This window comes from Sturnus vulgaris, chromosome 1 (genome assembly GCF_052056855.1).
Source record: "Sturnus vulgaris isolate bStuVul1 chromosome 1, bStuVul1.hap1, whole genome shotgun sequence".
NCBI lineage: Eukaryota > Metazoa > Chordata > Aves > Passeriformes > Sturnidae > Sturnus > Sturnus vulgaris.
In genome coordinates this window covers 137,352,325-137,366,008 of record NC_142243.1, presented here as the reverse complement: position 1 = coordinate 137,366,008, position 13,684 = coordinate 137,352,325, and the positions used below count along the sequence as shown (strand labels likewise).

General features: G+C 39.9%; 1 protein-coding gene across 2 annotated transcripts in view; it reads left to right on the top strand.

The window, feature by feature from the left end:
- LRP12 (LDL receptor related protein 12) overlaps nucleotides 1-13,684 on the top strand; it is a 99,162-nt gene that overhangs the window by 21,087 nt on the left and 64,391 nt on the right. For both annotated transcript variants that reach the window (XM_088178068.1, XM_088178073.1), the window contains one exon: nucleotides 4,753-4,800. In XM_088178068.1, the coding sequence (XP_088034194.1) occupies nucleotides 4,786-4,800 (15 nt within the window). In that variant the 5' untranslated portion in view covers nucleotides 4,753-4,785. The remainder of the gene's footprint in view (nucleotides 1-4,752; nucleotides 4,801-13,684) is intronic.

Here is a 13,684-nt window from a genome sequence, read left to right as displayed (position 1 = left end):
TATGGTGTTTATTAGAACAGTGAAAATATACATTTAAAATGAGCAACCACCATGAGCCAAGCTGAAAATTATTATAAGGGGTCACTTAGGAGTAGCTTGTTGCATTTTTTTTGTCCTATAGTCAAGGTTAGGAGAGAAGGACTAAAGATCCATTTAAAGTATTTCATGTACATCTGCAATAAAAAATTGTCTATCCTTCTCAATGTAGGTATCAAACTACAGAACTGTAATTTCAATAATTCTTTAGGAAGAGAGGAATATAATGAGTGAGAATTGTAGAAGGTGAACTTACTGACTGTAAAGAACAGTAATATTAGAAATATTATAAGATTTGTGGTATGCCTTCCTCTTACAAAGGCTAATCTCTCAAGTCACTGAAGCAAAAAAATTATTCCAAGTTATGATTTTTTGATTCTAAGATTAACCAGGATACAAGAGTTTTTCTAAGAGAACTTCAGACATGGGAATTTCAGTGTATGTGGGATGCTACTGACACAATGGGCCTATGCAGGCTATATCTTTACAGAGGTATTCATGGGAATCAGTAATGAGAGGGAACTGAAAAACCCCCACATCAAAGCTGGAACTTCAGGTGAGCAAGTACCAGATTTACCTTACTCCAAAGGTAAATCATTAGCTTTGCTTCAGAACCTGATTTCTGGTTTTTAAAAGGCAGACCTGTGTTATACATCTTAATTACTGCTTTTTTGAAAGACTGATTATTATATGAAGACATGTGATCCATATGGTAATCAGTTTCAAAATTTTGGATGCTGTTCAAGGCAAAGATGTAATGTCAGGTCTACATCTAAAATCTCTTGGTGTTTCACTGTCATTTTTTGGTTTCTACAGGCAAAGACTTTACTGAGAGATGAAGTTAAAAAAGATAAAAAAGAAAGCAGATGAACAAGTACTACGTGCCTTAATTTTGTCCTGGGAATTGGTAACAGTCAAGTCAGCAAAAATACTATTTTGCTGGTGTAAGTGAGGCTGAGGACGCCCCTTGTTGTTCAAGCTGACGGCACTGACTGGAGATATTATTGTACCCCAGGTGCTCATTGTAATCCTGTCCCCATCCACAGCTTTTTGAATGAAAACAATCATGCCACCACTTCTGGGCCATGTGAATGAACTGAAACCAGAGACCTGGGTGGAGTGATCCCCCTGGCCATGCTGACAGCAAGTGTAAAAGGGAAGTATCCCCCTGATATTGCAACTGCAAAATGGAGATGGCAAGAGCACGCAGCAAAGAGTAGGCAATTAAGAACCAAAAATGCAATAGCATACTCAACCTATAGGGCTGCCAAAAAGCTTATTTCAGGATGGTGTGCTGCTATGGCTCTTAGAGAAAAGGAAGGTTTTTCTAGTGAAAACAGGTTTAGAGTATTCCATAGACAGTAGTGTGAAAGAATATGTTCAAAAAAACTGCGTATAGAATATGCAAGAGGTTGTGCTGACACATTTAACTTTTGCTGGTTTGGCAGTCTCTATGTATCCTGAAGATAGCTTTTGTATGGAATATATGTGTGTGTATATATATATATATATATATATACACATATATATCATATATATACTCACACATACGGTATTTAACATAATCCAATGCTTTTTCTGTATGAAAGACCATAAAAAATCTTGGCTTCTTGTGATGACAAATAGCAGAAAACTCTCAGAACTAATGCATCTAAATTGACTGATATAAAATGGAGGGTCTTTTTTTAACGGCTCTGAACATTTTCAGCAGTACAGACACTAATTCATGTTCTGTGCTTAACTAATGGCAGCTGTATTCTCCCAAATTGTACGTTTGGTCCTGTCTTCCTACATGCTCTAACAGCTAACCAAGAAAAGCTCTCAGGAGCTAAAAAAAAAAATCTTTCTGAGCTCTGGGCAAAAAAGGTTTTTACACTGATACTATGTTGCAGGCTTTTATAAATCAATTTATGGAAGCAAAGAAGCAAATCTATAGTTTCAATTCTAACTATGCATGTGATAATTATTGAAAAACTGATGGATAACAGTTGAGTGTTTATGATGTACTGAATATTAGTTCTGCAGATGTCTAATTTACATTGCTTTCAACATTCAGATATCAAAATAAGTCATTAAAACAACTATTTTGAATTAATGATAGATGATTTTATTGGAGCCTTAATTTTTTAGAGAACTGATACTTAACATTACTGATGCTAACAGGCAGACTAGTTAAAAGGTTCACTGATCACAGTTTTATTTATACAATTAAGTTTTAAGTAGCCAGGTTTGAAAATAGTGTGTATAATTTAAGCATTTTTTGGAGTGTCATGTTTAGGTGAGCATACTAAAGACAGATGTTTTTAAAAAAATGTTAACAATCGGCAGAAATGCCCATAGCAAAGGGAGAGGAAGAAATTCCTCTCTTTTTCCAGAGGCAACAATTAGTAGGAATGATATTTATTGCAGTATTTACTGTGTAAGGACGTGTATTGGTACATGTTATTTTACTCTTATGGTACTAAAAAATTCCAACAAACTAGCTTGCAATGCTAGAAAAATTATGTCAATAAGTAAAAAACCTAACCAAACAAAAAAACTCCCCAGCAAAGCAAAGCAAATAAACCAATGCATTTGGCTTATAGACTGCGTTATAGATTTACAAGAGGTTTCCCTCCACATATATGAATAGTCTCCAGCTATGGAGCAACCCCTTGTCACTGTGTGACCTTTTGTGCCAGAAAAAGACAGTCACTGTCTCACAGGCAGACTCTGTGTTCAGTGTGGCTGTCTCATCCTTCCTTGAAGTTCATAGGAGTTCTGTGACTGTGCAGAGCATGAGCATTTTAATCACTCGAACCATTCATGAAAATGTTAGATCAGCCTGACCAGTCTTTGACCACCAATGTGCATTTAGTTTTAGAAGAGTTTGAGGGTTGTCCTTGCACCAGGGCCATCAGTTGTGGCACTGCCTGATGCTGTTGGATAATCCAAATACTAGACTGTGGTTATCCTTGGGGCACTGCTACACCCCTTCATTGTTTACAGCTGGACTGTTATTGTTTTCCTCTTTGTTAACCACTTGAACTTTTGGCTGAGGGAAAATTTTGATAGACAGTCTTTAGGGTCAGGATTAGGATCTGTGCTGCCAAATGCAGAGGATATGATTTTTTCATTGTGTAAGAGCACTGAGAGAAGCAACAGCCCAACATCATTTTGGTACAATAAAGTATAATATGGATGATTTTGTCATCAAAGGGCTTTCATGTGCCAGCTTTTCACCCAGAAAGATTTTCGAGACTGGAAAAAAGATCAAGTCTGTGCAAACCCCAGACATTTGGCAGCCTTGCTTACAGTCAAGGGTGTCCTGATTTGTCCCCACATTCTACTGCAGTGCCGTGTGTTGTGGGAAGCAGTCAGTCACTCTAGAAGAGATGTTGCTTGGTCTCATAAATGTCGTCCCCACTTTGAACTGCAGCTACCCTCCAGCACCTAGATCCTGTATGCTGGAGGTGTAGCAGAGAGGGGATGATACAGAACTAACTGCAGAGTTTCAACTCCTTTTGAGCCTTTTGGACTGGGAGACTGAAATGTTATTGGTTAATGAGTCAAACAATTGGCCATTTGCAAAAACAACAGGGTGTTTTGGTGAGGCCAGATTTGCACGCCCAACAAAAGCGGAGGAGGAGAGGTTTCTGTGTGGTGGTGAAATCTCTGATCCACATAAGACAGAGGGGGTGAGCACTCATCACCAGATGACCACGAGAACCAGCCTTTGTTTAGTAACAAGCTGGCCTTTTGAGTAAGGGAGAGGACCAATAAGAAAAAGATGCTACTTGGTGGGATAATGCTTTTTATCAAGCTAATTTCCTCCCTCACACAACTGTCTCATGTAAAACTTCTCCCCCTCCAGGGAAGTACGAAGACATTCTCATGTAGGACTGAAGGTATTCATCCCTTCTGATGGGGCATAACTGGCTCAGCTATGCTGGCTGGTGTGACAGCTGTCATGTCTTAGACGTGTCATGTAAACATCAAAAGCGCCCAAAGTGCCCCAGACACATTTCTGAAGCCTTCCTCCTCAGAAGACTTTGCATGACCCACAGCGCTGCAACAGATCTACAGGGTTACATCAAGCATGTAAAACTACCCCCTCAGGGAGGTACCTGAGCATTCCTACATAAACCTAAATTTATATTAACCCATTGAAGTCTGTGTTTTGTGGGTCTCCCCTACTCTGCTGGATCAAGATTGTAATAACCACTTCAACCAGCAAGATCAAAATTGAAATGATCAAGTCTCATTTCTGGATCCACAAGTGGTGATATTTTCCTCTCCATGAGCTACTCCTATCCTTTCTTTTTCTTTCTTTTCCTTATATATTTTCTTAAGTGATATCTTTATACTTCTATACTGTTATATTACTATAGAGTAATAACCAAAATGGCTATATATCTCCTTTCTATTGCAACCAAATTGTTCCAAAATAAACCCTACATACGTATTTAAACACTGATCATTCACTGTTGTTTCACTCTTATCCACCCCAAGGGAATCTACTAAAAAGAACTTCAGTTACCCCCACCTTCAGGGACAGGTCATAACACTGAGTCTGTAATTTTAACAACTCTTAAGTATCGAGAGTCTAATTCCATTTTCCCACCTGTGTCATTATTCTAGCATGATGCCAATGAAAGGCTTCTGGCTGCTGAAAGTGGGAGTTGCATTTAAAAACAGCAGTCAGTGATGAATCTAACATATGTTTTTTATCTGCAGGCATTTACTAGGACTGAGCTGGTAAAGAAGGACATGGGACTAAGCAAGGTAAGAGGGGAAATAGATAGAAATTAATAGCAGAGAGCTAGGAAAAAGCAAAAGGACAAAAAGAGCCTGGGAGGAGGAAAGATGATGGAAACAAAAGAATCATTGCTGAAACAGAAGGGTGCTTCCAAAATGTACTCACAGACATGGTAGCACACTGGGGAAGGAAGACGTACAGAAAAGGATGGAAATTAATAATGTATTGCTCCATTGAACTTCAGTTCTGAACTGGATGCTGGAATTATTACTGCAGTTTTAAAGTTTTCCAACTGAATTGGAATCAAGCTCTCACTTCAGCCTTCACATCCTATTAGGCAGTTCTTAGATCATAGCTTATTTATAGGTGCTTGTAATCTTCCATCCTGACTATGGTGGTTTGCTGCAGCTTGACCTCCTTGAGCCTTGTCTTCCCTCTGGCACAGACTAAATACAGCCAGCTCTGCATCCATCTGCAGCTGGCCTCCCCTTTCATCCTATCACTCAAGAGTTTCCCCTTACAGAACCTTTCTAACAATTTCTGTTTACCTTATATCTTTTTGCATCATTCCATTCACGGCATTTACAATGAAGGCTTCCATGTACAATGCCTGTCACATTTTATACCATGCTGCCCTCTATAACTTGACTCTCAATTAAGTCCAGAAAATGATATAATCAAGGAGTGTTTCATGAACCAGAAGCTACTACTTAACAGAAGTAAATTTTCCTGCCAAGCTCAGGCACCAAGATGTACCTATTGTAAACTACATCCTTTCAATTACTGTTCATGAATTTTATGCTTTTTATGACAAGTTTTGCATTTTCTCCACTGGTTGGAAAATACATACTACATGGGTGTTATGATCCAGTTCTTTAAATTATTAGAAATGTCTCTGCCCGAATTGAGGTGCAAACAAGACCATGTGCCAAAGTCAATAGTATGGATTTTATTTAAAAGTAAATGAAAGAGAGAAAAAGAAAAAGAAAAAGAAAAAGAAAAAGAAAAAGAAAAAGAAAAAGAAAAAGAAAAAGAAAAAGAAAAAGAAAAAGAAAAAGAAAAAGAAAAAGAAAAAGAAAAAGAAAAAGAAAAAGAAAAAGAGGTGGGGGAGACAGAGAGTGACAGAGACAGATTAGGTAGAAAATATCACCACTCCATGGATCCCAACAATGTCCTGTTGATCCTCTCCATCCAGTCTTCCTGGTGGTGAGGGTGCCTCCCAAAAACATAGAGTCTGATGGATTAATATACATTTAAGCCAGGTGGGAATACTCAGGTACCACCCTGGAGGGGTGTAGGCAATTTTGACACTGTCTCTTGTAACAGACTTTGGATCCATTGAATGTCTTTGCATCACATGCAGTGCTCTGGTGCAAGGCCTCAGGAATAAGTCTGGGGAGCACTTAGGGAGTCTTTGATGGGTTATAACATCCCCTTAGCTGCTAGCTGCTCCTCACATCAGTGTCCCGTGGATATGGCCTTCCTGGGCTGGAGGGTTTTACAACTGAGCCTGTTTGTGTAAGGGAGGAGGCTGTTGACTGTCTCTGAGCTGAGGTTGTGCCACACACCCAAAACTCTCCTCCTCCCCTCTTGGTTGGGGCAGGGGGGAAGTCTATGCAAACCTGCCCTCAACAGAGAGCCTGAGGGCTGTAGCTTCCCCCACTGCATGGAACTCAGACAGAGATGATTTTCGGGACAGCTTCTGGCTTTGGCTTTCTTGTGGATGCATTCTTCTCCCTCAGCCTTCTTTGCTTTTCCCTAGACCTCAGGCAATTGAATAGTGTCACCTCTATCTTATGTCAAGTTGCCTAGGATGTCTTAACTCAGTCCAAAGTTCCCCTTAGGAGGCATCTTCAGGGAGGGGAGGGCTTCAGTCATCACACCTTCTTTATACAGTTTTGTCATCATGGGCAAAAGGTCATAACAATGTTTAAGCCATGAACCATAATATTTCAGTCTCTGACTATTGGTGAAAGAAAAACATTTCAGAAAGTGAAGACAGTCTTTATGAGTAAAGGTCATAATAAGCAAGCCTTGACTTGCAACCTGGCTTGCTAAGGTTTTGCTTTAGGTTTCTGGTTTTTCTGAATTTCTCCATGAAAAATAAATTGAAAAGTAGCACAAAGGTCATCTGATTTACAACTGAATGAATTTTGAGGCTGAGAAGAGACAGCTTGACTGCCCATCTCTTATCCACCTCTTGCCCACCTTTAGCCCTTCCATTGCCTTTACCCCTCCCTCCATCACCAGGGGATTTAAATTGTTGTACTTCAAATTATTTCATAGCTTGAGGTAAAGGAAATGCTTTACTGCCTTCATCTACATGTATTGTATAGTGCAGGGAATTAGCAAGAGGTGGTGACACTGACACCTTCTCTAACACTGGAAGAGGGACTGCCAGTGCTCCAATTCACTGTTTATGTAATTACAAGATTTCTGAATCTGAGTATCTTTGGTGAGCCAAAGCAATCACCAGAAACAATTTGCCCCACCAGCCCTTCATCTGTTCACAGAGCAAAGGGCAGGTCCTATCTATGACAGTCCTCGATGACAGTCCTCGACAAGAGAGGAAGAGCTGATCACACTCAGTGAGAAATTGAATTATTGTCACAGCAGAAGGCCTGCTGTAATTTCATTTGTTCCTTATTGCATTCTTAAAATTATTCTGTTCTTGCTTAAAAGTTATTGTTTGGCTTCAGTGATCTAGCAGTCCAGGATATGTAAAGCAGGCATTTAAAATGTAATAATTAGATTAAAATGTAACATGTGAAATAAGATCAATATATAATTTCAGCCTTCACTGGATTGTTAGGCATCTGCATGACCATGCTGCCTAGTGCTCCCACAGCTGACAGCAAGTCCCATGAGACCTGTAACTGGAAAGTCACACGATACCTGCTTCCAACTCACCCGTACTTACCTTTTCTGCAATATCAAATGGAACAAATGCAGGTTATGCCACCTGATAACCTTCTTATGCCTTCTCTACACAGTCAGCAGCTCTGGAGAACCATCTCTGTGTGGAACTCCACTGGGTAGAGACATTACCAGCCACTGCTACTGTATTTGACTACATCAGGAACAACCATCATTATGTATTTGCCTTTTTGGTTTGTTTATTTCTGACTGCACAAACAGCAGAACCAAACCATTAAAGTCATAAAGAATGTTTTCCCCTCTTCATATAAATGTCAGCACCTGTATCTTTTTTTTTTAGCTATTGAAACAACTTTATTGGCCACGTAACTCAATGGGTAGATAGGCACTGAAGTGATTTGATTTTGGTAAAGTCCTAAGGTACTTTACAGTTCTGAAAACATGGTTTAAGAAATATTTGGCCAAACTTCCAGTCAAGGATGGACTTGTCTGTTCTTTGTAGTTTGTAAATAAAGAAACCAAAATGCACTAGTGAGATCACTTACACTGCCCACAATGTGCACAAAACCTCAGGAGGAGGAAAGTATCCTCTCCTTCTGCCAGGAGCTGACTCCCATGCAATACCAAAGAGCAGATATTTTCAATTCAGCAAAACAACTGCTCTATGGCAACTCTGCTGCTATAGAGCAGCAAAAAAACCCCTCTGTCTTTTACATCACAGAAAAGATGCATCTGTCTCTCTTGGGGGAATAATCCTATCCAGAGGGATTACTGCTTTTTACTTTTCTTTTTGTGGTACCTGTACCTCAAAGACAAAAATCTCATTATTCTTCTCTGTCCATCTTGGCCTTGAAATATTTTTAAATATTCCCTCTGGGAATCAGGTCTATGTTTTCCAGAACATATGTTTAGTGTGTCCTGTTACTCTTTCAGATCTTAAAAGGTCCAAATTCTGTGTTCCTCCCTATCCTCTGTGTTTGTCTCTCCCTGACAGACACTGCTGCATGGCTTTGGCAGCTGGGTGCTACAGAACCTGTGGACATGCTGTAACACCTCTGATTATGGGCAGTTTAACAGGAACGGGCAAAAATCAGAAACTTAGTGCTGGTGTTCATATTTTTTGTGTCCCATTTTTCATTTCTTCATCCTCTAAAGTATATTTTGAGCATGTACTTACAGCCACAAAGTCTTCTAGGAAAAAATCTTTACTCTATTCTGCCTCCCAATATATTGGAAAAGAGAAGACAGATTCTACATAAGAAGTCAGGGTCCTGCTAGGTCACTACTCATTCCTTTGTTGAGGCTGGGCTGACTTCTCTGCAGGCCTTGATCCAGGAGAATTGCCTGGAAAAGATCTGTGGCCCCAGGTTTCAACACCTGGTTTCCTGGCAGATACAACTGTCTCCCTGAAGGCACCATGCTAAATGGTACTACCCTACTGTCTGTCTGTCTGCCTGTCTGTCTTAATGCTTGACCTACATCGTTAGAGAACCATGGCTCCTTCATTAGTCCTTGGAAAGCAAAACGGGCATTTGGGCTTAGTGAAGTGGTGGTGTGTTCTGATTATAGCACCTTTGCTCAATGCCACATTTACCCACATTGGACAAAAATGTGATCTAGTCTGGAATGTTATAACTACTACAGGCTGTTAACCACAGCCTGCAACTAATAAGGCTTGAAATTTGCTTGTTTATATGGCTGATAGATGAGGACTAGATTTGCAGTATAGGCTGAGGAGCTGCAAGTGTGACTAGTAGAGTGTAGAACCCTTTCACAGTGCTTGCTTTACTGCTGGGTGGATGAACAGAGAACAGCAAAAATGCATATGTGGATGAAACTGGGAGAGGGGGTAGTCCTTTGGAGAGTCCTCCTAATCCCAGGCACTCAGCTCTGGCCGCTGGCTGTCAGTTCACCCTCCATAAGCAAGTGTGTGCAGAGCATGTCCTCTCTCTAAAGATGGCATTGTCTGCCCTTCAGCCTTGCTCCCCTCACCACCAGAAAGCATACCTGCACCAGCTTGCTTGCAGAGTAATGCCATAATGCTGACTAGGTCAGGCAGCTTAGCTTTGACTTATCCTGGGCTGCAAGAAAAGTGCCACTGCCATGGCCACAGACTGGGCTTGGGAAGAAACTTCTTCTGTGTCTTGGAAACTAATATCAACAGGATGGATGATCTGATTTGATCATAGACACTTTGTAAAGGATGACGACCAGCTTAGTAGCAAGGGTAAATCTGGTGAGCTACTCAAGACTGAAGACTTGTTTCAGGGGAACAAGGATGTTCCACTCTGGGGTTTTATTGCCAAGTGAAATGGTTTCCTGATCTGTGTGTACCTGGCCCGGGGCAGATTCATGCAACCAAACCATTACTTGTGAGAAAACAATGCTCATGCTCACCACCTTTGCTGCTGCTACAGCAGAAGTGAGTAGGTGAGAGCTGCTCACTGCAGCACTGGATGTCACAGCATTGGGCACAGTTATAGTGCCTTGTGCCTTGTGGCACGAAGCAAGGAGGAGGCAGAGTACATGGGCAAACTGAAATCCCAACTGGAATCTTGTCAGCTGTGACCACTTGCAGTTGTTTTGAAACCATCTGCCTTTTCCTTGCAGACAGAACAACACACAGGCAGTATGGATGATTGTGGACTAGAACTCCTATGAGAAATTCAGTCCAACAGTATAAACACATGCTCTCATTACACATTGCTGCTGACAGTGTTAAAAGATCTAAAGTAATATTTTGTTTTTGAGAAATCATGCTATAGATATCTGTGATTAGGAACTTAGCCACAAAGCACTGGAACATTACTAACAGGATTATGTGAAAAAGCTATGCAATTCTATTATATGGGTTTCATGCCCTAAAGAATGCAAGTTTTCTCCCTCTCTTGAAGTTTTGTGAGCAGAATCTTTGCTGAAATCACAAATACTTTTCCATCAATGACACATGGTATCAGTGTATATGTTCCTGTCTGAGACAGAGAAAATGGAAAGCAAGGCAGCTGTGATGAGCTTATTAGTAAATTCATACTTTCCTATTGGAGTGTCTAGAGGGAGGTGAGAAGTATTGTTAATTCTCAATTTCCCCCAGGGAATGGAAGCTGCAGTCAGTTCATCACATATTGTCTCTGCTGGTGTTTCTTCCTCAGGGAAGGACTCCTCACTTTATCTATGCCAGTGTGGGATGACTCCTGTGTCAGACAGTCCTCCATGAATTCCTCCAAAGTGGGTTCTTCCCATAGCCTCCAGTGTGGGTCACTTCCATGGAGTGCAGTTCTTCAGGAAGAGGCTGCTCCATTGTGGGCTCCCCTCAAGGATAAAAGTCCTGTCAGAAGGCTGCACCAGGGTCTCAGGGTCTCACAGGGTCACAGTCTCCTTCAGGCTCCATCTGTAGCTGCACAGGTCTTTTCCCCTTCTTAAATCTCATTACCCCAGAGGTGCTGCCACTGTCACTGATGGGCTTGGCCAGTTGCAGGTCCATCTTGGAGCTGCTTGGCATCAGCTTCATTGGACATAGAAGAAGCTTCTAACAGCTTCTCACAGCAGCCAACCCTATAGTCTTCCCACTTCAAAAATCTTGCCATGGAAACACAATACAAAGACTTAAGAAAACTATTTAGTTATCTTACAACTTAACATTTTGCAATGCTGCTTAACATTCAGCTACAGTAAGTGAAAGCCAGCACTGGCTACTGGGCTGTACTTCTTATTAAAGTTAACAGAGCAGTACAGAGAAAGATTTATGGATACTAGCAGGGACAGAGGGAATGTTTCCAACAAGAGGGAAAAGAAAATTATTCACAATGCAAATATTACTTTCATTTAGTTTGTGTACACTGTTATTTATCTATGGCCCCAAACTCAAAATAGGAGATTCTGAATAAGAGGAAGCCTTTCATTAATGAAATGTACTTTCATGTCAAATGAACAACACTCATTACAAATAAAGTGTTATATAATTGTCTCAAGATTGAAGACATATCCATAGATTTAAACACTAAAAGACATAAACTGCCTAAATTACACGGATTAATTTCACTGTACTTGGTGAAGTTGCTTAGTGTTCACATCTGTATGTGGCAAGTCTTTTGTTCCTGTTAAATCTCTATGTGTGCTGTTGCATTCTTTTGACTGTTATATGATAGTCTGCTTAATTTTACCATAAAGCACAAGGATACATAGGTTTATTTAATAATAATATTTCTTCAAGATTTTATCAAAAAGGCATATGCACATTTATGTACATAGCATCTTCTAAGTTCCCCAGCCTCATTGTGTATTGGAGTGCTGCAAAAGAAATTATTTTGCTTTTGCATAATGACATTAGATACAGAGGGATAATTTTGGGTTTTGTGAGCTGGAGGAAGCAAGTTGATAATGAGTCCAGCCACTGCTTAGCTGGAATCTCTCCTGATTCTTCACCCTTCTGTTTTGAATACTTCTTCTTCAAAAATGGTGAGGGCTGGTATATGCCTTCTGCACTGAAGCAAAGATAAATAAAGTTTAGTAAGAAATAAACTTTCTTTTTATGCCTCCACCTATTTATTTACCATCAATTTCCCATTTGGTAGAGGTGATTTTCCCACATCATCTGTATTTGGACTTTGCTTTGAAACCTGAAGAGGCGTGAAAGAAGTCTGCTTTAGAAAGGCAGACTATTTCTAGTGTTTATGCTTTTCAATGCTGGTAGTAAGAAAGAACCTCTGAGAATGGTAACACTGAGCACTGGGGATAAGGCTGAAGAAGAAATAAGTTGTGTAATGTTCCAGAACAGACTTGAAAAGATTCTTTTAGTAACTTTTCTACTATGCTCAGAGATTTATCTTGTTGCTTTTTGATTCAAGTATTTAGCCAGTATTCAGAGCTGTGCTCAATTAGTCGGCTGGTAAGGGAAATTGACTTTTACAATAAAGTCTTTCTTTAGAGAAGTTCAGTTTATTTACAAAGGAATCTGCACTGTGTCCTGCTTCTGTGGATTTACTAAGACCAAATATCCAGTTCACTTCCTCACATTTTCCAAGCTGTCCTTTCCAGTGACTTTCGCCTTGGGAGCTCAGCATTTCCTTCCCCACACAACTGCAGGCATGGGTGTTTGGGGTGAAGGCTCTGCCCTCCTGTCTTTCCCTATGGCCTTGGATAAAAGATGCACATATCTGCCATCAGTCCATCTGCTGGTCCATGAGGCTTAGCTATGCTCTGGCCCTGCCATCCTGCCATCTGGCCCTGTGAATATTTGTTTCATTTTGTGCATATTATGGCTAGCACCTGTAGAAACTATAAGAAAATATGATACTGCCTGTTCCAGTTGATGTGTTTATGGGATTTCTTCATATATGTTCATGCTCACATTACACTAGGCATCCCTTCAAAATGAATAAGGAGACCCTTTTCATATGTGAATTTAGAAAGGAATATGAATACCCTGTTTGAGAAGAAATGTGCATGTCCCAGTGTCACAGATGAAGTTTTGGTATGGACCATCACTGTTAACAGTTCTGAGTTCCCCAGCATTCAAAATATACCAGTGGGGGCTATTTAATTTTATGCAAAAGTATTATAGATCCAGATTTTTTAAAAACACTATTGGATCATTTAAGAGAAAATACTGAAGAGTTTAAAGCAAGGGTGAATGTGAAGTTTCCTAGGGAAGCAAAGAGATTTCTACTGGTCAGTATATGAGAAAACTTCAAAAAGAGAATTAAAGTAAATGTCTTGCTTGGTAATAGCATTGATGACCTACAGATAAAAAAATTTTCTTTTATTATTTTTAAGTGGTAGCATCTAACATTTTACTGCTTATAGAAGGAAGTTAAAGAATTTAAGTTGAAATCCTAACTGTGGTCTTACTTTGATGCTGTTTTAATTCTGAGACTGTTGTCATTATGTGCAATTATAATGAAAAGAAATTTTTGTAATTTGAAGAGCTATCCAAAGAAACCCATACCTTATTTCACAACTAAAATATCAGTATTTGGTAGTAGTCAAAAATTGAGTTATAGTTTTGATGCTGAAGTTATTTATTATTCTAATATA